A 24,948-nucleotide genomic window follows, 5' to 3' on the forward strand; every position below is an offset into this window, starting at 1 on the left:
GTGGCATTAGTCCCCCCTTGAGATCAAGTCCCAAGATGGAAAGGAGCATGTGACCCAGCAGGGCACTAGGCCTGTGAGAGGCGGCTCACGAGGTTTTGCTCCTGTGTGGCCACTGAAAGCAGCTGTCGCACGTGAAAAGCGAGAGCCAGCGTGTCTCAGGAGAGGCGCACAAGGGTGCAGTCTGGCCACTCAGCTGTGAGTGCGCAAAGCAGGTCCCCAGGCCTCTTCAATAAACCACGAGGGCAGGTGGGCTGCAAACAGCCAGACTCAGGGGCTCTTGCCCGCCACGACACCTGGTGGGCCCTGCCCTCTGCTCTGACAGCACCTCCTGGGCCCTGCTGCCACGGCAATGGCGCCAGCTTGGCCCCCAGCCAGTCCAGTGGGATGGCCCTGCTCTCCACAGCCTGGCAACAGATGCTGGTCACTTTCTTGTCTTCATTTTGCATCTGTGAAGAGGGTTACTGTGGTCTCCTCCACAGGTGGCCAGCAGGACGTTCTGGATAGAACGCTTTGGGGTGACCCCGGCCACAGTGCCACCACAGTGGTCATCAGAGGCAGGCGCAGCAAGGTACCCGAGCCCAGGGGCTGAGGAGGAGGGGGGCCAGAGTCACTGGTCCACAGAGGAGAGCAGACGACGTCCAGCACTCTCGCTGCCTCCCCTGCCTCCCCGGGCAACGAGTTCTAGGTTTTCTATGCCCAAGTTTCTGCCCTCTTCATGTGGAGTTAACAATACTGTCTGGCTCCGGGGTACTCAAGATGAGAGCAATCAGCAACTGCAAAGTGCTTTGAAAATAAACGAGCTTACTCTAGGGGTGGTATTTAACATTTATAATGATAAGTCTGCTTACAGCGTCACAGACTATAATCACTGGTACAAGGCTGAGTTTTATGACTGGCTTTTTTTGAACTTAGCATAAAATATTTTTATTTTAAAGTAATTAAATGATGTGTCAGAAATACTTCCTGCATCCATCTAGAGTCTTATCTGGAAAAACCCAAGATGTGATCATAGCTCTATTTTAGACAGAGTCCAGTTAACTCAGTGCCTAGCAAATCCAGCAGCAACAAACAGTAGGAAGACCACAACTGAGGTCCATTACACTTGGACCCTAAGGGCAAGAGTGATGTATTTTTGTTAAATTATTTAGTGTGCTATAAACCAAACCCCAGCCACTCCCTTCTACCCAATGTAAAGAATGTGCTTGGCAGCCTGTAAAGCCATACACAAACAGGCCCTCACCTGCCCCTCACAAGGCCCCAGGCCCTTCTTCTCCGCGGCAGGGCTGGCAGATTTACTGCAATGCCAAGGTGCAGATTCAGTCTGTGCTTCGGGAAGATGAGTTGCTGAAAGGCAGTCTCCAAAGCGAAGCCTGCACCCTGCAATCCTCCTCTTCAGGAGCCTGACCTGGTTCCTTTAAACAGCGGGCCCTCCCTGTGCACTCCCGAGCTGCAGATGAGTTTTGCACAGGGGGACGATCTTATGGTCGTAGTCCTGAACCTCCCTGGTCCTGTGAACGCTATGGCCACGCTGCTGCCACCTCCACGGGTTGTTTTGTACAGTGTTTCCTCGTAGAGATGGAAGTCTGTGGACACATCTGTGTTTGTCTTTCATCAAGACCTAAATAAATGAATGGGTATCTATCAGGTGAGGGTCATGTTCTGTGGTCCTCATTCTGGGCCAACAGTTTTACTTTCTCCATCCAATGGATCCTTAGTTCTATTTGCAGCCAAAGGAAAAAAGAAAAAGAAAAAAAAAAAAAAGTCTTTCCCCTGAACTCATGGTCCTAAAACACAGGCAGCCTTCTCTTCTGCAGCTGGAGGAGCGCTCTTGCTTGCTACCCAAGAGTTTGCTGAACAAAGAGCGCCACCCTGTGTCTTCTCGAGGAAAGGCACCGTAACTGAAGAATCCAAAGCTTGCCCATGACAACAGCTGCTTATCCAACTGCTGAAGAAGCAGAATGAAAAAGTGGGTCCTCACTGGCATCCTGTTTATTCAGCACACAGACAAGGCCACACGATCGGCTGCATTTCCACTGGCAATCCTAGATACAGCCTTCTGCAAATGCCTGGCTTGGAGGGGTGTGGGCTAACAAGAGCGCTGTGACACACACCAATGGTTCAGACCAGTTCAGAGGGGACTTCCTGCCTGGACCAAAGATATTCTTGGCTGGGACATGAGATGCACTGGAGCCGGCAGCCAGTCTCTCACCAGTTCACTGACAGAGCTGTGCAGAGGCCAAGCAAGGGAGACCAGTGCAAAGGGTACTTTTGTTGCATTAAGAAGAGTAACCAGCAAGCCCAACTCAAATGGAACCAGCCCAGGTCAGCTCTCCTCCAGTCCAGGGGCATGGCCAGGAGCTCGGGGTCAGCAACTGGCCAAAGCTTCCCAAGCCCACCTCACTGTACCCCCACGTCAGCACTACCAGGCAGCCATGTCACTGCCACACTTCGCAGGCAAGGCACCCTTGTGGCAGTAGCCGAGTGTCTCGCCATCAACCTGCCGACTTGACCAGCAGGGTCTGCCCCAGCACATCCAGCATGGGAGCCTGTGGCAAATACCACCGCTTTCCTTCTGCCAGGCCTGGCAGGGCTCCTCTCCTGGTGGCCTCCCTGCCTCCATTTCCCTAGCAGGCTCACTCTGGAAAGACCGGCAGTTTTGGTGGCAGTGCAGGTTCCCTCAGGGCTTGTTGGAAGGACTCACTTGATGGGACCCAGGAAAGGCTCTCCAGTCAGGGTGAATGCAGGCACCTTTGGGCTCAGGGTACGCCTCCTTCTGACACCTGGCACCAATCTGCAAGACTGGCCTCCCAGCAGTGGCCCTTCCTGCTCCCCGGAGGAATGCCCTGAGGTTATGTGTGCTCAGAGGCCCTCCTGGGGAGGCAACACCAAGATGTTCTGAGAATCTGCATGCTAAGAACAGGCTCTGGGCAATGGCTTGTTTTTGGTAGGGGTGGCAAAGAGTCTGGTAGTTTTTTTGGAGTTATTTGAGTAAAGCAGACCCCAAGTGTGTACCCTTGAGTCTACTGCTCTTCGTAAACTGGCCAGACACTGCCCTCCATCTACCTGAGCAGTGGCACTGACAGCCGAGCTACTCGGGCTGGGCCTTCTTTGTCTCTGCACCCAGCCTGGCTCAGTGCCTGCAGCACTCTCAGCAACAGTTGTTAGGGTAAAAGGAAACTGGGCATGCGCCCTCCGCTTGTTGCTCCTCTCTGATGAGTACAGCAGGAGTGAGCGACAGTCCTCCCTGCCCTGGCCTGACCGGGCCTTACCCACTCCACCTGTGTGGGTTCAGTGTGATGGACGGCAAAGCCTCGACTCTTGCCTATAAACACTCTGTCTAAAATGAAAAAAGTGCCAAAAGTGTATCTCTTCCTGAGAGGAAAATGACAGCCAATGCAAAACCCCATCATCTAAAAGTAACACAGCAGGCACAGGCAAGAATTAGCTGCAGCTGCTGAAAACTTGGAGGAAGGGTAAGGTATTCATGTGGATTCAGGTACTGAACCACATCGTCGTTTCTAACTTCAAAAGGAAAAAGATGGCTTTCAGTTCAGAACTCTGGCCTCAACCTCCTCTTCAAATGGAAACCAAGCTTCACACCATACTCATGGAGCAGAGTGACAACACATGCCTCTTGCTGTGATGTGTCCACCATAACAGGTATCCAATAGGCACATCGTGTGTCCCTGAGGTGACACACGAGGCCACAAAACCACATACCTGCATAATGTGTCTAAGGTGCTGCATGAGGCCACAGAACCACATACATGGATCACACATCCAAGGCGACACACTGAGGACACAGAACCACATATGTGGATGGATCACATGTCTAAAGTGACACATGAGAATACAGCACCGTATACGTGGATCACATATCCCTGAGCTGACGCACCAAGGACACAGCACCACGAATATGGACCACGTGTCCCTGAACTGACACACTGAGGACACAGAACCACATACGTGGATCATGTGTCCCTCTGCTGATGCACCAAGGACACAGCACCACGTATGTGGACCACGTGTCCCTGAGCTGATACTCAGAAGATATAGAACCACATACGTGGATCACATATCCCTGTGCTGATGCACCGAAGATACAGCACCATGTATGTGGATCATGTGTCTGAGGTGATACATGAAAACAGAGCCCCATATATGTGGATCACGTATCCCTGAGCTGATGCACCGAGGACACGGCACCATGTACGTGAATCACGTGTGTCTGAGCTGAAGCACCGAGGACACAGAACCACGTATATGAATCACGTGTCTAAGGTGACACGTGAAAATATAGCACCATATATGTGGATCACGAATCCCTGAGTTGACACACTGAGGACACAGAACCACGTATGTACGTCATGGATCCAAGGTGACGCACAAGGACATGAAGGTCACATCAGCCACGGTGGGGCACCCACAGCAGCACAGGTCCTGCTGTGGACTGTACTTTGCTGCTGTGTAGTAGAAGCAGCAGGAACAGCCTGCAGGCATGACCCAGCACTAAAGAAAATCTGTCACATGTGGGGCCACTGCAGAGACACCCACAGCAGTAGGCTCCATCACACATCCCACCAGTTCCCAGGACCTCCTAGAAAAGAACATCCAGCAGCCCTCCTCCTTCCTCTGTAGTAGCCATGATCTCTCCTGCCAGACTCCTATGAAAGAGGGCCAGGGATTCTCAGGCTTCCAAGAAGTTCTAGAGACATCCGTGAGCAGCTGCTGCTGAGGCCAGGTGGCAAGCTCGGCTCAGGTCGGCCTCAGCTGGCCTGAGTCAGTACTACCTCCTCAGAGCACAAGTGCAGGGTGGTATCAGATCTAGATTGGGAGAACCCCACACTGGCTTTCTGACCCACGAAGACGGGTCTAGAAGAGAAACAGTGGAAAGGCCTCTCCCCTCCAAATTGCAAATCCAAAAGCAATACAGCCCTACCAGCAGGATTTCAGAGCTTAGTTACAGGACCTGTTCTTCAACCTGTGCAGAAAATACATGGATCTGGGTGATCATGGACTGTCACCCACTCCATTACAGCACACAGCAGAGGTTTTTCTCTGTGCTGCCCACCTACTGGGACTAGTCTGGAGACAGCAGCGTAGCTCAGTGGCCGGAGCTAGGGCTTGGCTACCTCTCAGTTCTTCAGAAACAGCCAGAACTCAGGACCCTGTCTTGCCATTGCAAGGGCATCATGGGGATGGTCCCCCATGGCAATACCCATAGCAAACACAGAATACCCTGGACATCTTGCAAAAGAGACTCCTGAGATGGAACACAGACCTCCCCAAAGGGCAGAGGGTGCTACCTAGAAGCTGCCAGTGACCTGGGAATGTTTGGACATATTCTCCAAGAGGAAGGACAATTGCCTCATCGTGTATCCACAAGCACCTCACAAGAGGCAAGACCTTCCCAGATGCCTGGACCACTTTGCAGGGAAGCCTGGGAGCAACAGCTGATTCTTCTCTCCTCCAACCCTTCAGTTCCTGTACTAAGCAGACCTCAGCTAGGAACATGGAAGGGGCTATGCTTCATGCCAGATCCTGACCAGACCTGCTGCCCAGCACCCAGCCTCACCACCCACCCCACCATCCAGGAGCCCCTTCCTCAGTGCTTGCCCATGAGCTGTCAGCCCTCACCTGACCTCTCCAACCAACCAGCTGTAGGCTGTTAAGAGCAGCTGCAGGCCACGCAGAGTGCAGCCACATGCTTCTGGGTAATGGCTTGGTGAAAAGCAGATGCCCTTTCCTCCAATGCATGCATGAGGACATGCTCCAGACATTTGGTTACAGGGAGGTCAGCCCGAGTGGCATATGAACAGCTCAGGCAGAGAAGGCCAGAGGATCTGAAGAAACACAATTTGATCCCTGATCAAGCTGCCATGAAATCCACCCCACCACCGGATGCCCCTTTTAAAGGATGTTAAAATCTATTTCAACTGTGTTTTCTGTTACCAAAAGCACTCTGACTTCATAAGACAACTTCATTTGTGGATTTCTAGGCTGAGTGTATTAACATTTGTTTCCTCTTATTGAAAGTCCAAATTTTCAACAAAGCTGTATGTGTAAGACCAATAGTTTCATTCCACTTGTTCTTCTCTTGGCTGGTATAGGTCACTAGGTTCTCAGTGTACTGCAAAATCGACTTTAAGAACCTGTTTAAAAAAGAGGAAAATTAGTCTATCCATTATAAAATATAACGATGACTTAAATTATTGAAATTACTTCTCAAGTTAAAAACCACTTAATTTTTATAGATTCAAGAAAAAAACACAAAAAATAAAAACAACACAAATTAAATGAAAGACAAAAATTCGGATGGGCATCTGAAAGTTTACAAGATGAAAATTCCTTTTCACACTCTCTAAAATCCAGACAAGACACTCCTAAGTAGTGGAACGTGATTCCAAAAAGGCTCTGGGCCACTTGGATCAGACTGACCCAGCACAGGAGCACGACATGTGTGATGACAAAGGACATGCCTGGGCCCTTGGTGGGGTGCAGAGTCCCTTCCTCATAAGAGACGCCTTCCACTGGAGACAGCCACTGATGCTCCAGTGTTCTCCTTAAAGACATCCATTAAAGTGGGCACAGTGGAGCACACCTACAACTCCAGCTGCTTGGGAGGCTAAGCAAAGAGGATCAGAAGTTCAAGACTAGCCTCAGCAACTTAGTGGGACCCTGTTGTAAAAAATAAAAAGGGGCTGGAGATGTAGCTCAGTGATGGAGCACTTGCCTAGTATGCATGAATCCCAAGTACCACACCAAAAAAGAAAAAAAAAATCCATTAAGAAGAATGGCTGGGTATGATGGCATACCTTGCAATCCCAGTTATTTGGGAGGCTGAGGTAAGAGGATCACAAGTTCAAGGCAGCCTCAGCAAATTAGCAAGATCCTGTCTCAAAATACAAATGAAAATGATTGCAGATGTAGCTCAGTGGTAGAGCACCCTGGGGTTCAATTCCTAGTAGTGGAAAAAAATGTTCATCAAAATGACAGTGAGTCATCTCTGATCAACGGAAATAAATAAATGCCATTTTTACTTTTTCAAAGTTCTCCTAAACTTTCCCAAGTAGTATAACTTTTCTATAACTTTTTAACTTGAAGATTTTAAACCTAGAGGAAAGTTAAGAAAAGACGCAGTGAAGTCCACAGATGTTCTGTCCGGGGAGTGTTCCCAGATGGCAGTAGTTTTGGTCCCAGGGACATCTGACAGATCTAATCCACTTCTGAGGGTCACAACTGGGGACTGGTGCTGCAATGTGGTGGGTGGCCAGGGATGCCCTGAACCTCGTGGAGAGCATAGGACACACCAGAGCAGGTTCCCACCCAGACCCACAGTGCTGAGGCTGAGTATCCCAACCGAGTCGCCAGCTGTGCCCATACTATGCACAGCCATGCACACTGGGCTGCTTCACGTCAGCATCCTGGGTTTGGTCTAACATGCACAGATATGTTGCCCGTGCAGAGCACTGTCTCATGGCCACAAAAGTACCCAGGACCTGATGGTGGAGGGAGGATCACCAAGCACAGGTCCAGGGGCCTCCTCTGCTTTGGAATCTCTGGATGTGAAATGGGTGACACAAAATTAGCCTACTTTCAGATCCCTGGATCTGGGTGGTCCTGAAAAATGACTTCCCCAATCTGAAACTGTCAGCCATACACAACAATGCTAGTTATCTAAGAGCTGTCTGGGTGCTGCAGGGCTTCCTTGAGGTCCACCAAGCCTGTGAGCCCTCTGCCTGAGACAGCTGTGGGTCCAGACAGAGCCTCGAGTTGCACCTCTCAATGCCACACCATTTTTACAGCCTTCACCCAGCTTGCACCTGGACACCAAGTTATTTCTGCACAGACTACAGAATTCTAGGGCTGGGGATGTGGCTCAAGCGGTAGCGCGCTGGCCTGGCATGCCTGCGGCCTGGGTTCGATCCTCAGCACCACATACAAAGATGTGGTATCCACCGAAAACTAAAAAAATGAATATTAAAATTCTCTCTCTCGCTCTCTAAAAAAAAATTTTTTTAAAAAGTGATAAATTTTAAATAAATAAAGTTTAGTTGCAAGTACATACCGCTAAATAATTAAAAAAAAAATTCTAAAAGGATTCACACACAAATCTCATGCAATTTTGTGGAATGTGCCTACACTGGGTGTCAGCCTGAAATGGTCACAAACTTATCAACAACAAAATCTTCACAGAAGGACAGCTAAGGGCCCATTAGAATCCACGGAGGCTAAGGGGGAAAAATCACCACAGAATGTAATCAACAAGGGTGATAATGACTTAAAATTCCCCAAACATGACTCCTTCCTCTAAGTAGGACATACTTACTTCAGATACTGCTGGTGCTCTTGAGTGCCTTTTCTTTGGATGACATGAATGCTGACCAATTCCAATGCAATGAGCAATAAAATCAAATAAAGCACAGGAGACAGAAGCCTGATGCTGAGAACAGATACAAGCAGACTGAGGTTGGACAAACACACGTGTTCCACTTTCATAAGAATGTCCCACCTAGTCCACACCTTTTCAAGTGTCCTGAAGTCCAAACATCTCATCTCATAAGATCCTTTTCCAGACACTGTGAGCTCAATCCCTGCACCAGGCCCTGCCTGTAGTGGTCAGGTGAGCCCAACCCTGCACCAGGCCCTGCCTGTAGTGGTCAGGCTGGATGCACCCCTCATGCACCCCTCTTCGCCTCCATGCCCACGCACCAGGCCTTCTATGCCCAACAACTGCACTGAGACCGCAGTGGCCCTGCCCCTCCTCAGGCGCTGTGCTGGGGAACTCCAGCACAACCCAGTCAGGGCCCAGAGCCTCTGCTCAGCTCCCATGCTCTTGGTCCTCTGCAGCACCTTCCTCACAATTCCATGCCCAGAAGAGCTCTCACGAAAAGAAAGATCAGTGGCTTACAGGTGAATGTCACCTGCAATGTCACCAGACTCAAAGAAATACCAAGCAAAGCCAGACCTTATTTGTCCCCTGATACTGGTAGAGGCATTAAAACTACCGTTTTAGAGGGGATGCAATGTGAACAGCACTACCTTGTAAACTGTAAGGTGTAACCCGAGCACTTCCTCTGGAAGCAATGCACTAGCAATTCCCAGGAAGAGCTTAGGGACACCCACAGCACTCAAGCCACAATTTGGAAACTTGCCCCAAATAGTCATGTAGTACAATCATGTAGCATTATCTGACAGACATGCTTTTAAGGAAGAAACCACAAAGCTAACACAGTTAATATGCTCTCAGACTTTACACCCAAATACTCCTGTGGGCAAGTAGGTCCCATCTGTACAAAGATTATTCTGAAACAGAAAGCACTGTAGTTCTCTACAAGAAGGGATCCCAAATGCATCCGCAGATACCTCCCTGCCCAGCTGCCTCCTGCAGGGCAGCAGTGGCCGCACCTGTTCAGCATACGCACGTAGTTCTGCCGCTGTCTGGAGCGCAGCCTCCTCTCCACCCACTGCCTGTGCCTCAGCTGCAGGGAGGTCGTGACCTGGCTAGACACACGCTGGCACTGGGCGCTAATGCTGCGGAGCACAACCAGCACTTCGAGAACGCCTCTGGGGCAGAAGAGGGTGGGGATGTGGATGTTGCAGAGCTCAGCGAGCAGCTGGGGCCACCTGCAAGCAACAGCAGGAATTCAGGGGACACACCCCATCACAAGACCCCCACTGCCAGCTCCATCCAGCCTGGGCCAGCTAGTCTACACCCTCTGAGGGACAAGGACCAGCAGAAAGGCTGTGGCCTGGTATGTTGGCAGAGCTGGGCCTGTGGCATATGTGAGATAAGTACCATTTAATGTGTGAGCAGAAGATGTGTCTGCAATGTCAACAGACACACTGTGACTTGCTAAAGATCACCAAGCCTCACCTAATAATTCTAGGGGCACCAACCCAATGGTGACATTCCAATACACGACCAAGCCACTAAGACCCAAACCAGCACAGCCCCCCCACGTGCTGCCCTAATTTGCCCAGGGTGCTTCAACAGTCCCCAGGAGGTCCCAGCACTCACTTCTCAGTGGGAAGCCCATCCAGGTCACGGAAAGCAAGGTGATCCTCAGGCATGTGGTGAAAGAGCTCATGCAGAATCTTTGTAATTAAAGAGTTGCAGGCATCGGCTTCAGAATTACCCTCCAATCTAAAAAATAAAAAATACCAAAGACACGTGACAAAAATCAAAATGCCCACATTAGTGCCTGTGAAGAGCATTTATTTCAGTGTTCAGTGAGTGATGAACTTACAAAATCTGAAACTCAGCTTCCCTAAATATAAAATGAAAATAGCCACAGTCATAGAAAACACATCATCACATGGCATGCGTACAGCCACACGCCCCCCAGGAGGGCGCCCCCCAGAGGAGGGTGCCCCCCAGAGGAGGGTGCCCACAAAGGAGGGTGCCCACAGAGGAGGACGTCCACAGAGGAGGGCGGCCACAGAGGAGGGTGCCCACAGAGGAGGACGTCCACAGAGGAGGGCGCCCACAGAGGAGGGCGCCCACAGAGGAGGGTGCCCACAGAGGAGGGCGCCCACAGAGGAGGACGCCCACAGAGGGGGGCGTCCACAGAGGAGGGCGTCCACAGAGGAGGGCGGCCACAGAGGAGGGCGCCCACAGAGGAGGGCGGCCACAGAGGAGGGCGCCCACAGAGGAGGACGTCCACAGAGGAGGACGTCCACAGAGGAGGGCGCCCACAGAGGAGGACGTCCACAGAGGAGGGCGCCCACAGAGGAGGGCGCCCACAGAGGAGGACGTCCACAGAGGAGGGCGCCCACAGAGGAGGACGCCCACAGAGGAGGACGTCCACAGAGGAGGGCGCCCACAGAGGAGGGCGTCCACAGAGGAGGACGTCCACAGAGGAGGGCGCCCACAGAGGAGGACGTCCACAGAGGGGGGCGCCCACAGAGGAGGACGTCCACAGAGGAGGGCACCCACAGAGGAGGACGTCCACAGAGGAGGGCGCCCACAGAGGAGGGCGCCCACAGAGGAGGACGTCCACAGAGGAGGGCGCCCACAGAGGAGGACGTCCACAGAGGAGGGCGGCCACAGAGGAGGGCGGCCACAGAGGAGGACGTCCACAGAGGAGGACATCCACAGAGGAGGACGTCCACAGAGGAGGGCGGCCACAGGAGGGCGGCCACAGAGTAGGACGTCCACAGAGGAGGGTGCCCACAGAGGAGGACGTCCACAGAGGAGGGCGTCCACAGAGGAGGACGTCCACAGAGGAGGACATCCACAGAGGAGGACATCCACAGAGGAGGACGTCCACAGAGGAGGGCGGCCACAGAGGAGGGCGGCCACAGAGGAGGACGTCCACAGAGGAGGGTGCCCACAGAGGAGGACGTCCACAGAGGAGGACGTCCACAGAGGAGGGCGTCCACAGAGGAGGGCGCCCACAGAGGAGGACGTCCACAGAGGAGGACGTCCACAGAGGAGGACGTCCACAGAGGAGGGTGTCCACAGAGGAGGGCGTCCACAGAGGAGGGCGCCCACAGAGGAGGACGTCCACAGAGGAGGGCGCCCACAGAGGAGGGCGGCCACAGAGGAGGGTGCCCAAAGAGGAGGACGTCCACAGAGGAGGGCGCCCACAGAGGAGGACGACCACAGAGGAGGGTGCGCACAGAGGAGGGCGCCCACAGAGGAGGACGTCCACAGAGGAGGGCGCCCACAGAGGAGGACGTCCACAGAGGAGGGCGCCCACAGAGGAGGGCGGCCACAAAGGAGAGCGCCCACAGAGGAGGACATCCACAGAGGAGGACGTCCACAGAGGAGGGCGCCCACAGAGGAGGGCGTCCACAGAGGAGGACATCCACAGAGGAGGACGTCCACAGAGGAGGGCGCCCACAGAGGAGGGCGTCCACAGAGGAGGGCGGCCACAGAGGAGGACGTCCACAGAGGAGGGCGGCCACAGAGGAGGGCGCCCACAGAGGAGGGCGTCCACAGAGGAGGGCGGCCACAGAGGAGGGCGGCCACAGAGGAGGACGTCCACAGAGGAGGACATCCACAGAGGAGGGCGCCCACAGAGGAGGGCGCCCACAGAGGAGGGCGCCCACAGAGAAGGGCGGCCACAGAGGAGGACGGCCACAGAGGAGGGCGGCCACAGAGGAGGGCGGCCACAGAGGAGGGTGCCCACAGAGGAGGGTGCCCACAGAGGAGGACGTCCACAGAGGAGGGTGCCCACAGAGGAGGACGTCCACAGAGGAGGGCGGCCACAGAGGAGGGCGGCCACAGAGGAGGGCGTCCACAGAGGAGGGCGGCCACAGAGGAGGGCGGCCACAGAGGAGGACGTCCACAGAGGAGGGCGGCCACAGAGGAGGACGTCCACAGAGGAGGGCGCCCACAGAGGAGGACGTCCACAGAGGAGGGTGTCCACAGAGGAGGGTGTCCACAGAGGAGGGCGCCCACAGAGGAGGGTGTCCACAGAGGAGGGTGCCCACAGAGGAGGACGTCCACAGAGGAGGGTGTCCACAGAGGAGGACGCCCACAGAGGAGGGTGCCCACAGAGGAGGACGTCCACAGAGGAGGACGTCCACAGAGGAGGACGTCCACAGAGGAGGGCACCCACAGAGGAGGGCACCCACAGAGGAGGGCACCCACAGAGGAGGACGTCCACAGAGGAGGGCGCCCACAGAGGAGGGCGCCCACAGAGGAGGGCGCCCACAGAGGAGGGCGCCCACAGAGGAGGGCGGCCACAGAGGAGGGCGGCCACAGAGGAGGGCGCCCACAGAGGAGGGCGCCCACAGAGGAGGACATCCACAGAGGAGGACATCCACAGAGGAGGGCGCCCACAGAGGAGGGCGCCCACAGAGGAGGGCGCCCACAGAGGAGGGCGGCCACAGAGGAGGGCGGCCACAGAGGAGGGCGGCCACAGAGGAGGGCGGCCACAGAGGAGGGTGCCCACAGAGGAGGGTGCCCACAGAGGAGGACGTCCACAGAGGAGGGTGCCCACAGAGGAGGACGTCCACAGAGGAGGGCGGCCACAGAGGAGGGCGGCCACAGAGGAGGGCGTCCACAGAGGAGGGCGGCCACAGAGGAGGGCGGCCACAGAGGAGGACGTCCACAGAGGAGGGCGGCCACAGAGGAGGACGTCCACAGAGGAGGGCGCCCACAGAGGAGGACGTCCACAGAGGAGGGTGTCCACAGAGGAGGGTGTCCACAGAGGAGGGTGTCCACAGAGGAGGGCGTCCACAGAGGAGGACGTCCACAGAGGGGGGCGCCCACAGAGGAGGACGTCCACAGAGGGGGGCGTCCACAGAGGAGGACGTCCACAGAGGGGGGCGGCCACAGAGGAGGACGTCCACAGAGGGGGGCGTCCACAGAGGAGGGCGTCCACAGAGGAGGGCGCCCACAGAGGAGGGCGCCCACAGAGGAGGGCGGCCACAGAGGAGGGCGGCCACAGAAGAGGGCGCCCACAGAGGAGGACGTCCACAGAGGAGGACGTCCACAGAGGAGGGCGTCCACAGAGGAGGGCGTCCACAGAGGAGGGCGCCCACAGAGGAGGGCGCCCACAGAGGGGGGCGTCCACAGAGGGGGGCGTCCACAGAGGAGGACGTCCACAGAGGAGGACGTCCACAGAGGAGGGCGCCCACAGAGGAGGACGTCCACAGAGGGGGGCGCCCACAGAGGAGGACGTCCACAGAGGAGGGCGCCCACAGAGGAGGGCGCCCACAGAGGAGGGCGGCCACAGAGGAGGGCGGCCACAGAGGAGGGCGCCCACAGAGGAGGGCGCCCACAGAGGAGGGCGCCCACAGAGGAGGGCGCCCACAGAGGAGGGCGCCCACAGAGGAGGACGCCCACAGAGGAGGGCGCCCACAGAGGAGGGCGGCCACAGAGGAGGGCGGCCACAGAGGAGGGCGGCCACAGAGGAGGGCGCCCACAGAGGAGGGCGCCCACAGAGGAGGACGGCCACAGAGGAGGGCGGCCACAGAGGAGGGCGGCCACAGAGGAGGGCGCCCACAGAGGAGGGCGCCCACAGAGGAGGACGTCCACAGAGGAGGACGTCCACAGAGGAGGGCGGCCACAGAGGAGGGCGGCCACAGAGGAGGGCGGCCACAGAGGAGGGCGTCCACAGAGGAGGGCGTCCACAGAGGAGGACGTCCACAGAGGAGGACGTCCACAGAGGAGGACGTCCACAGAGGAGGACGTCCACAGAGGAGGACGTCCACAGAGGAGGGCGGCCACAGAGGAGGGCGGCCACAGAGGAGGGCGGCCACAGAGGAGGACGTCCACAGAGGAGGGCGTCCACAGAGGAGGGCGTCCACAGAGGAGGACGTCCACAGAGGAGGACGTCCACAGAGGAGGACGTCCACAGAGGAGGACGTCCACAGAGGAGGACGTCCACAGAGGGGGGCGCCCACAGAGGAGGACGTCCACAGAGGAGGGCGTCCACAGAGGAGGACGTCCACAGAGGGGGGCGCCCACAGAGGAGGGCGCTAACAGAGGGGGGCGCCCACAGAGGGGGGCGCCCACAGAGGGGGGCGCCCACAGAGGAGGGCGCCCACAGAGGGGGGCGCCCACAGAGGAGGACGTCCACAGAGGAGGGCGGCCACAGAGGAGGACGTCCACAGAGGAGGGCGCCCACAGAGGAGGACGTCCACAGAGGAGGGTGTCCACAGAGGAGGGTGTCCACAGAGGAGGGCGCCCACAGAGGAGGGTGTCCACAGAGGAGGGTGCCCACAGAGGAGGACGTCCACAGAGGAGGACGCCCACAGAGGAGGACGCCCACAGAGGAGGGTGCCCACAGAGGAGGACGTCCACAGAGGAGGACGTCCACAGAGGAGGACGTCCACAGAGGAGGGCACCCACAGAGGAGGACGTCCACAGAGGAGGGCGCCCACAGAGGAGGGCGCCCACAGAGGAGGGCGGCCACAGAGGAGGGCGCCCACAGAGGAGGGCGGCCACAGAGGAGGGCGGCCACAGAGGAGGGCGCCCACAGAGGAGGGCGCCCACAGAGGAGGACGTCCACAGAGGAGGGCGTCCACAGAGGAGGGCGTCCACAGAGGAGGGCGCCCACAGAGGGGGGCGCCCACAGAGGGGGGCGTCCACAGAGGGGGGCGTCCACAGAGGGGGGCGTCCACAGAGGAGGGCGTCCACAGAGGGGGGCGTCCACAGAGGGGGGCGGCCACAGAGGGGGGCGTCCACAGAGGAGGGCGCCCACAGAGGAGGGCGCCCACAGAGGAGGACGTCCACAGAGGAGGGCGCCCACAGAGGAGGACGTCCACAGAGGAGGACGGCCACAGAGGAGGACGTCCACAGAGGAGGGCGGCCACAGAGGAGGGCGGCCACAGAGGAGGACGTCCACAGAGGAGGGCGCCCACAGAGGAGGACGTCCACAGAGGAGGGCGTCCACAGAGGAGGGCGCCCACAGAGGAGGGCGCCCACAGAGGAGGGCGCCCACAGAGGAGGGCGCCCACAGAGGAGGACGTCCACAGAGGAGGGCGGCCACAGAGGAGGACGTCCACAGAGGAGGACGTCCACAGAGGAGGGCGCCCACAGAGGAGGACGTCCACAGAGGGGGGCGCCCACAGAGGAGGGCGCCCACAGAGGAGGGCGCCCACAGAGGAGGGCGCCCACAGAGGAGGGCGGCCACAGAGGAGGGCGGCCACAGAGGAGGGCGCCCACAGAGGAGGGCGCCCACAGAGGAGGGCGCCCACAGAGGAGGGCGTCCACAGAGGAGGGCGCCCACAGAGGAGGACGTCCACAGAGGAGGGCGCCCACAGAGGAGGGCGGCCACAGAGGAGGGCGGCCACAGAGGAGGGCGGCCACAGAGGAGGGTGCCCACAGAGGAGGGTGCCCACAGAGGAGGACGTCCACAGAGGAGGGCGCCCACAGAGGAGGGCGGCCACAGAGGAGGGCGCCCACAGAGGAGGACGTCCACAGAGGAGGACGTCCACAGAGGAGGACGTCCACAGAGGAGGGCGGCCACAGAGGAGGGCGGCCACAGAGGAGGGCGTCCACAGAGGAGGGCGTCCACAGAGGAGGGCGTCCACAGAGGAGGACGTCCACAGAGGAGGACGTCCACAGAGGAGGACGTCCACAGAGGAGGACGTCCACAGAGGAGGACGTCCACAGAGGAGGGCGGCCACAGAGGAGGGCGGCCACAGAGGAGGGCGGCCACAGAGGAGGACGTCCACAGAGGAGGGCGTCCACAGAGGAGGGCGTCCACAGAGGAGGACGTCCACAGAGGAGGACGTCCACAGAGGAGGACGTCCACAGAGGAGGACGTCCACAGAGGAGGACGTCCACAGAGGGGGGCGTCCACAGAGGAGGACGTCCACAGAGGAGGGCGCCCACAGAGGAGGACGTCCACAGAGGAGGACGTCCACAGAGGAGGACGTCCACAGAGGGGGGCGCCCACAGAGGAGGGCGCCCACAGAGGGGGGCGCCCACAGAGGGGGGCGCCCACAGAGGGGGGCGCCCACAGAGGAGGGCGCCCACAGAGGGCGGCGCCCACAGAGGAGGACGTCCACAGAGGAGGACGTCCACAGAGGAGGACGTCCACAGAGGAGGGCGCCCACAGAGGAGGGTGCCCACAGAGGAGGGTGCCCCACAGAGGAGGGCGCCCACAGAGGAGGACGTCCACAGAGGAGGACGTCCACAGAGGAGGACGTCCACAGAGGAGGGCGGCCACAGAGGAGGGCGGCCACAGAGGAGGGCGTCCACAGAGGAGGGCGTCCACAGAGGAGGGCGTCCACAGAGGAGGACGTCCACAGAGGAGGACGTCCACAGAGGAGGACGTCCACAGAGGAGGACGTCCACAGAGGAGGACGTCCACAGAGGAGGGCGGCCACAGAGGAGGGCGGCCACAGAGGAGGGCGGCCACAGAGGAGGACGTCCACAGAGGAGGGCGTCCACAGAGGAGGGCGTCCACAGAGGAGGACGTCCACAGAGGAGGACGTCCACAGAGGAGGACGTCCACAGAGGAGGACGTCCACAGAGGAGGACGTCCACAGAGGGGGGCGTCCACAGAGGAGGACGTCCACAGAGGAGGGCGCCCACAGAGGAGGACGTCCACAGAGGAGGACGTCCACAGAGGAGGACGTCCACAGAGGGGGGCGCCCACAGAGGAGGGCGCCCACAGAGGGGGGCGCCCACAGAGGGGGGCGCCCACAGAGGGGGGCGCCCACAGAGGGGGGCGCCCACAGAGGGCGGCGCCCACAGAGGAGGACGTCCACAGAGGAGGACGTCCACAGAGGAGGACGTCCACAGAGGAGGGCGCCCACAGAGGAGGGTGCCCACAGAGGAGGGTGCCCCACAGAGGAGGGCGCCCACAGAGGAGGGCGCCCACAGAGGAGGGCGTCCACAGAGGAGGACGTCCACAGAGGAGGGCGTCCACAGAGGAGGGCGGCCACAGAGGAGGGCGGCCACAGAGGAGGGCGGCCACAGAGGAGGACGTCCACAGAGGAGGGCGTCCACAGAGGAGGGCGTCCACAGAGGAGGACGTCCACAGAGGAGGACGTCCACAGAGGAGGACGTCCACAGAGGAGGACGTCCACAGAGGAGGACGTCCACAGAGGGGGGCGTCCACAGAGGAGGACGTCCACAGAGGAGGGCGCCCACAGAGGAGGACGTCCACAGAGGAGGACGTCCACAGAGGAGGACGTCCACAGAGGAGGACGTCCACAGAGGAGGGCGCCCACAGAGGGGGGCGCCCACAGAGGGGGGCGCCCACAGAGGGGGGCGCCCACAGAGGAGGGCGCCCACAGAGGGCGGCGCCCACAGAGGAGGACGTCCACAGAGGAGGACGTCCACAGAGGAGGACGTCCACAGAGGAGGGCGCCCACAGAGGAGGGTGCCCACAGAGGAGGGTGCCCCACAGAGGAGGGCGCCCACAGAGGAGGGCGCCCACAGAGGAGGGTGTCCACAGAGGAGGGCGTCCACAGAGGAGGGTGCCCACAGAGGAGGACGTCCACAGAGGAGGACATCCACAGAGGAGGACATCCACAGAGGAGGACGTCCACAGAGGAGGGCGCCCACAGAGGAGGGCGGCCACAGAGGAGGGCGCCCACAGAGGAGGGCGCCCACAGAGGAGGACGTCCACAGAGGAGGGCGCCCACAGAGGAGGGTGCCCACAGAGGAGGACGTCCACAGAGGAGGGTGCCCACAGAGGAGGGCGGCCACAGAGGAGGGTGCCCACAGAGGAGGGTGCCCACAGAGGAGGGCGGCCACAGAGGAGGACGTCCACAGAGGAGGGTGCCCACAGAGGAGGGCGGCCACAGAGGAGGGTGCCCACAGAGGAGGGTGCCCACAGAGGAGGGCGGCCACAGAGGAGGACGTCCACAGAGGAGGGCGCCTGTGGTCCTGAGAGCACACTGCCTCCACTCCTCCTCCTGAGCTCCAGGCTCCTCTTTCTAAGTGTCCACTGAGCAGTCTTGGGTGGGCATCACATCTTCACCACACACCCGCCTCCAGATCTGTGCACTGGAGAGACCGCAGGCAGGAAGGCCTCCAGCGCTCGCCTGCCTGCGGCAGCCACAGAGGCAACCACACCCCATGGTCCGAGACCCCAGTTTGGTGGTGCCCACTGCAGCTGGCAGCCACAGGGACGGTGCACCCAGGACGGCACGCACCTGGCTGCTTCCTGACTGAGGTCTTCCGAGAGAGGCAGCAGAGGCCAAGACCCGATGCTCTTCCCACAGCTCAGCACCTGGGAGGAAACGCACTTTTCTTACAACCACATCCTACAAAGTATGCTTCCCACTGTCACAGATGTTAAATCACTTTCTAGAAAGTACGATTCGTAAAATTGTTACAGATTCTACATTTGAAACTGAGATGGTCGGGCCGGGAAATCTGGTCAATTCAGCTGAGGGACAGACATCTAAGCCAGAGGATGGGGGGTAGCGAACATCTGGATGACTGGGGACATGTCCAGAGATCCTGCTGAGACCCTCAGTTCAGATGTGGGACCTGTGTCCGTTCCACTGAGCTGGCACCAGCTTGGTAACTGGTCTGTGTCCAAGAGAACAAAGCGGAGAGAGGGCCCACGTGGCCCTGGCTCTGGGTGAAGCACCATCACTTGGGGACCGATTCTCAGGCCCCTAGAGGCCTCTGGTCAGCTTCCAGGCTTCCTGGGAGAGACACTGTCCAGCAAAGCCAAGGGGACCACAGCCCAATGACACCCACCTGAAGCCACACGAGGGCAGCAAAGTTCTCTAATTTCTCTCCACAAAACTAAGCAAACTGACAGGAAGCTGCTGATACACAGAATGTAGGTGACACCGGGCCACAGCATCACCAGAGCACAGGGCGCAGGACCGTGGGCCAGACTGGAAAGCGAGTGAACAACAGAGAGCACGAGCAGGCACCGTGAGGACAGGAAGAGACCTGAGGCTGTGGCCAGTGCCAGGCCGCAGGGCTAAGCCTGCCCTAGGGAGCCTGCCCTGCGGAAACCGTCCCTCCACCAGCTCTCTGAAGGCGGGCCCTGCAGCAGGCTCCGGCACCCCCGGCTCTGCACTGCCATCTTGAGAGCATAGTGCCTGACAGGTACAGCTGCAGCAGGGTGGCCTCAGAGGAACAGGGCAGAACGCCGTCAGGCACCACTCAGGCTGAGCCCCACCTCAAGAGCACGGGATGCTGGGGACGCTCACGTCCTCTGGGGGAGAAGCTGTTCTCACTGGCCCTGGCCTCCTCCAGGCCCGCTCCTCCAGGCTGCTCTGTGAAGGGTCCCTCCCGGTCATGTGCTGATTTCACAGCTGCCCTGAGGGGGCCACAGGACTGACACCCAGTCCCCTGTACCACCCTCATGTCCTGCCATCTGAGAACAGAGCACCTAGCCATTTCCCCAACTGGGACTTCCTGGCAGAAATGCTTAGAATTTTGTCTGAATTTACAAGTCAATGAAAACTGTCAGAGTAGAGGAAAAACAGCTTTCCTCACCACTGACAAAAGCGGTTCCCTGGGCAGATGCCACACTGCCACCGGCTGCTGGGCTCTGTGCACAACACTTCCCAACTCCCCAGCATCTGATTCTAAAACATCCCGAGACACACACAACCATCATTCTCAACCACCAGTCGCAGGAAAAGGGAGCCTCGTGGCTGAACTTTCCTAACAAGCAAAAGGCTGTGACCACAAACTGGCATCAGGGCCACAGGCTGTCAGGCCCTGAAGGCTGGGCGGAAGGAGCAGCCTTACACAGACGCTCATTCCCACGCACCCTGGATCTGCGTACCTGCTTTTTAAGCTGAAAAGCTGGGTGGCAACGAGAACTGTAGCCTTCTGCAAGTCTAAACAGCCCTTTTATTGCTGCTTCCTCCTAGTTCAGGAAAAAAATAGACAGTAGTTACAGTTTCTGGTTAGGTTTTCAGTTTTCTTATATTTAATTATAAGTAAGTTAGAATTTAAATTCCTCATTATCTTCTTTCAAATAGCTTCATTTAGAATCATTTCATTAGGTATGAATAAAAACAAGTAAAACTATTCATTAAAATAGGTTAGACCTGGGCCTGGTGCAGTGGCACAAACCTGTAATCCCAACAGCACAGGAGGCTGAGGCAGGAGGATCACAAGTTCAAAGGCAGCCTCAGCAAAAGCGAGGTGCTAAGCAACTCATTAAGAACCTGTCTCTAAATAAAATCAAAATAGGGCTGGGGATGTGGCTCAGTAGTCAAGTGCTCCCGAGTTCAATCCTCAAGACACCATCCCACCCCACTCTCAAAAAAGAAAAAAAATAGATTGGACCTGATAGTCAACTCATACTTAACAAAAGGATTTTCTTTTCTTTTTTCTTTCCTTTTTTGGTACCAGGAATTGAACCCAGGGCACTTTACCACTGAGCCACATCCCCAGCCCTTTTCAAAATTTTTTGAGATAGGTTCTCACTAAGTTGCCCAGGCTGGCCTTGAATTTGCAATCCTCCTGCCTCAGCCTCCTGAGCCACTGGGACAACAGGCCTGCACCACTGTGCCTGGCATGAAATGATTCTAAACGGAGCTGAAGAACCCTGATAACATACAAAGGCAACATCCTCTGTCCACAATGCAACAAAATTACAAAAACACCAGGAATTGAACCCAGCCCTTTTGAATTTTTTTATTTTGAGACAGGGTCTCACAAGTTGCCTGAGCACCTGGCTTCTGTTCTAAGACACACAGGCACAGGAGAGTCTTTGGGGGAGAGGGGAAGAAAGTGTGCAGGAGGATGTGACTGCTGCGTTGAGAAGAGAAGGAAGTCATCACGGGATGTGGGAGACCAACCTTGCACGTGACTGGGTCACACTCCCCGGCTGGGTGCTGAGGCGCTCAGTCACAGAAATGTGGCAGAGCTTTCCCCACCCTTCTTGGGTCTGAGAGTCCGTGTCTCGTGCATGGGTGTGTCCTGCTACAGCCCCATGGGTAGAGCTACGCTCACCTGTTCCTTTGTGATATAACCCCTTGCCCTGTTTAGGATAGAATCTTCCATGGAAGTGCCTTGTGTGTGTCCCCTTCTCTTACTGTGCCCCTGGGTGTGGCCTACCCAGGTGTCAGTCAACCTGCTGACAGTGGACATCATGAGGATAGACTCAGCCCCCTGAAATCTGACCCCTTGCCTCATTTGAATAGCTTCTCCTCAATAAAAGGGGTCAGTGCGTGCTCTCGCTCTCTCTCTTCCTGCAGACCCTTAAGGTCAGAGGAGCTGTCACCGCAACCCCAAAGAAAAAGGTATTTGTGTCTCTTGTGTGGTTACTTTGCACAGCCCAGTCAGCCCAGTTTACCTGGAGTGACCCCTAAGCCTTTTAGTCTCAAACTGGAGGAAGTGGAAACCTGTCGGAACCAGCGACATTCCAGGGAGAGTGAAGATGGGTGGCCAGGTGGTGGCTTGGAGTAAGAGATTTGGGACGTATTTTTAAGACAGAAGACTGAATATGGAATGTTCAGGAAAGAGGACTTGGGAGTTGTAGGCCTGAGTGGTCACCTGCAAAGAGAGAAGCTGCACTGATGGAATCTCGGGACATGAGGGGCTCACCACAGATGTGAACACTAGAGCTGCCGTGTCATGAGGGGTTTTCCACACTGTGAAACGTAGGTATCGGTTTCTCTGGACTAACCTATCAGAAGATAGTATCTTCTGTTGTTTTCTGGTTTGTCTTTATTTAACTACACAAGTTCACATGGAGAGACTACAAAATAGGCAAGAAATTTCTGAGAAGAGTAATGTGAGATTAATTTGGCAGATATTAGGTTGCATCATGAAGTTTTAACAAAGGCAAGAGCTTTTAGCCAAAAAAGGTCAGAGACAGAGCTTGATGCACAAAGAACAAAGACGTTGATGCTCTACATGGTATCAGATGACTTGCTGGAGATTTGTAAAGGAAAAAAAAATGTAAAGCTAGATTGTCTACCTCACACCCAAGATGAACTAAATTCCACCTGGATCAAAAGATGTAAAGGTGGGGTGGGCAGTAAAAGCAGTAGGGAAGACATGACTACATTTATAATTCCGGAAAATAAAGAAGTATGCAAGATTGGGATACAACTGGGTGTGGTGGTGGATACCTGTAACCCTAAGGACTCAGGAAGCAGAGGCAGGAGGATCCCAGTTTCAGGCCAGCCTGCACAACTTAGTGAGACCCTGTCTCAAAATAAAATTCAAAAGGACTGGGAATGTAGTTCAGTAATAAAGTGCCCCTGGGTTCAATCCCCAGATCCCTAGTAGCACACACAAATAAAGAAAGAAAAATAATAACCCAAATGCAAACACCAAAGAGAAAACAGTCAAATGCGAAAGACAAATAACAAGCAGTATGCACTGAAAATGGAAAAGAAGCCAACAGAAACAGTAAAACAGAAAGCATGGAGCAAAAGACTCCAACAGGCAGTTAAAACAATTCCAGACACCAAAGATCAAAATACCAAGTAAAGAAATGGGAAGAGGCAGAACGGAGGGTAGAGTCAGGCTGTGTGTCCTGCCTTCAGCTCAGAGCCCAGACAGCTGCAGAAGAGCTGCCCATGTGGGTGACAGAGGCCCACCCTGACCCAACACCTGATGCAGAGTGACTCCGAGATTCTGGCTACTAGAGCAGGGAACAAGAAGGGGCTCATTCGAGGGAACCTGCACCTGCTCCACAGCACAAGGCAGGGCAGGGGAGGGACACCAAGTGAGGAAAGCTGGCTGGAAAAGTGGTTGGAGAAGCTGCGGGAGAGACAGTGGGCTGTGTGGGAAGCACTCGCGCTGCTTTTCAACTTGTAAATGGAGAATTGTGGCGGGAGGCTGCCTTGTGAAGGTCATGCTTAAGCTTGCAGCTTTGAGAAAGAGGAATCTCTGAATCTTCACATCTTCCTGGATATGGCAGAAGATACTGTCATGGGGGAGTGCCTTTGTAGCAGCTGTACAGATCATACATACACGGTGAGATCGCTGAGATCTGAAAGCCATCTAGATCCACCATCTCCCAGCAGCAGGAGTGGAGTGGGTGGGGTGCACTGCACTGCTTGGGTGAGTGGCATTTCTTCCTGCATGCCAAGCTCTTCTTGGGATGCACACACAACCATCACCCATGCCAAGGAGGGCCTCCCCACTCAGATAATGACACCATGGTCCCATCTCCTCTGCACCAGCAGGAGCTCTCTGTAACCTGGAGGCCATGTGGAGTCCCAGGGCCACCCTGGCTGTGCCAAGAAAAGGAAGGGGTTAACAGCTCTGGGCATGTGGCAATTCCCCAGCAAGCACACAAAGCCACCTCCATGCCAAAGACGAATCTGAGTGCTGAGCCACCAGAAAACACACCAGCACCCAGGCCCATTACCAGGCATGAGCAGGAGTCAGCAGGGTGAGGACTACATGGGTAGCTCCAGAGCCTGAGCTCCATGCAAGCTTTTGAAACAGCCTGATGATCTTGACATGGAATAAATATGTATAGCACAACCAGTACCATACTGGTTATTTCAAAATACAAAAAAAAAAAGACCCAACGATATGTTGTCTGCAAGACAGACATCTCACCAGCAAAGACATTCAAGACTAAAAGGATGGAAAACAAATGCAATCTGAAACCCAGCATGAGTAGCTATTTTCTTATCTGACAAAGCAGACATCAAGACAAACTTAGAAGAGACAAAGAAGTCATATTTACCATTATGTACTAATAAAGGGGACCATCCAACAAGAAGATATAACAATTATAAGACAAACACTATAAGGGGCAGATAGGCCCATAACAGTGTGACTTTAAAACTGGGCATGGTGGTGCACACCTGTACTCTGTTATTCAGGAAAGATGAGTCCAAAGGATTGCAAGTTCAAGGCCGCCTGAGACCCAGCCTCAAAATAAAAAAAATAAAAAGGGATGAATATACTTTCTTTTCAGCTGTTTTTAGAACTTTCTCCAAAACAGATCATATATTGGGCCATAAAGTAAGAATTAGCAAATATTTTAAAAATTGAAATAATTTCTTGCATCTTATCATAATTAAGTGAAATGAGAAATCTACAGCAGGAACAACTACAGAGAATATACACAAACATGGAGATCAAACAATACATTTTTGAATGCTGAATGGGTCACTTAAGTAACCAGGGAAAAATTTTTAATTCTTAGAATCGAACAAAACAGAAACACAACATCCCTGAATCTGTGGGATACAGTAAAGGCAATAAATACAAAGGTAATAAATACACAGCTATAAATTTCTAAGAGGAAAATTTAGCTATAAAAATAGCTATAAATTTCCCTCTTCAAGAGCTACAAGTGCCTACATTAAAAAAATCAGAAAGATCTCAAATAACCTAGTGAATACACCTTAAGTTCTTAGAAAAACAAAGCAACTCTAAAACTATAAGTAAAGAAATAATAAAAATGAGAACAACATTAGTAAAAGAGAGAATAAAAGAATACAAAGGAGTAATGAAACAGAGTTGGTTCTTTGAAAAGATGAGCAAGACTGATAAACCCATAGTTAAACTAACCAAAAAAGAAGACCCAAATCAATAAAATGAAAGACAAAATTGGGATAAAAAAATCAGGA

General features: G+C 55.7%; 1 protein-coding gene across 19 annotated transcripts in view; it reads right to left on the bottom strand.

Annotated features, from left to right (window-relative positions):
• Window positions 1-813: 813 nt before the first annotated feature.
• Window positions 814-24,948, bottom strand: part of Ermard (ER membrane associated RNA degradation) — a 47,052-nt gene continuing 22,917 nt past the window's right edge. For 9 of the 19 annotated variants that reach the window (XM_078018670.1, XM_078018669.1, XM_040283609.2 and 6 more), the window contains 6 exons: window positions 20,178-20,261; window positions 18,574-18,650; window positions 10,022-10,147; window positions 9,409-9,627; window positions 8,330-8,443; window positions 5,985-6,152 (listed from right to left, as the gene is read on the bottom strand). In XM_078018670.1, the coding sequence (XP_077874796.1) occupies window positions 5,996-6,152; window positions 8,330-8,443; window positions 9,409-9,627; window positions 10,022-10,147; window positions 18,574-18,650; window positions 20,178-20,261 (777 nt within the window). In that variant the 3' untranslated portion in view covers window positions 5,985-5,995. Of the gene's footprint in view, window positions 1,946-5,637; window positions 6,153-6,815; window positions 6,897-8,329; window positions 8,444-9,408; window positions 9,628-10,021; window positions 10,148-18,573; window positions 18,651-20,177; window positions 20,262-24,948 lie in introns of those variants that run through there. The other 10 variants (XM_078018662.1, XM_040283608.2, XM_040283605.2 and 7 more) reach the window with 10 other exon arrangements.

The sequence above is a fragment of the Ictidomys tridecemlineatus genome, chromosome 8 (assembly GCF_052094955.1).
Source record: "Ictidomys tridecemlineatus isolate mIctTri1 chromosome 8, mIctTri1.hap1, whole genome shotgun sequence".
NCBI classification, from domain to species: Eukaryota; Metazoa; Chordata; class Mammalia; order Rodentia; family Sciuridae; genus Ictidomys; species Ictidomys tridecemlineatus.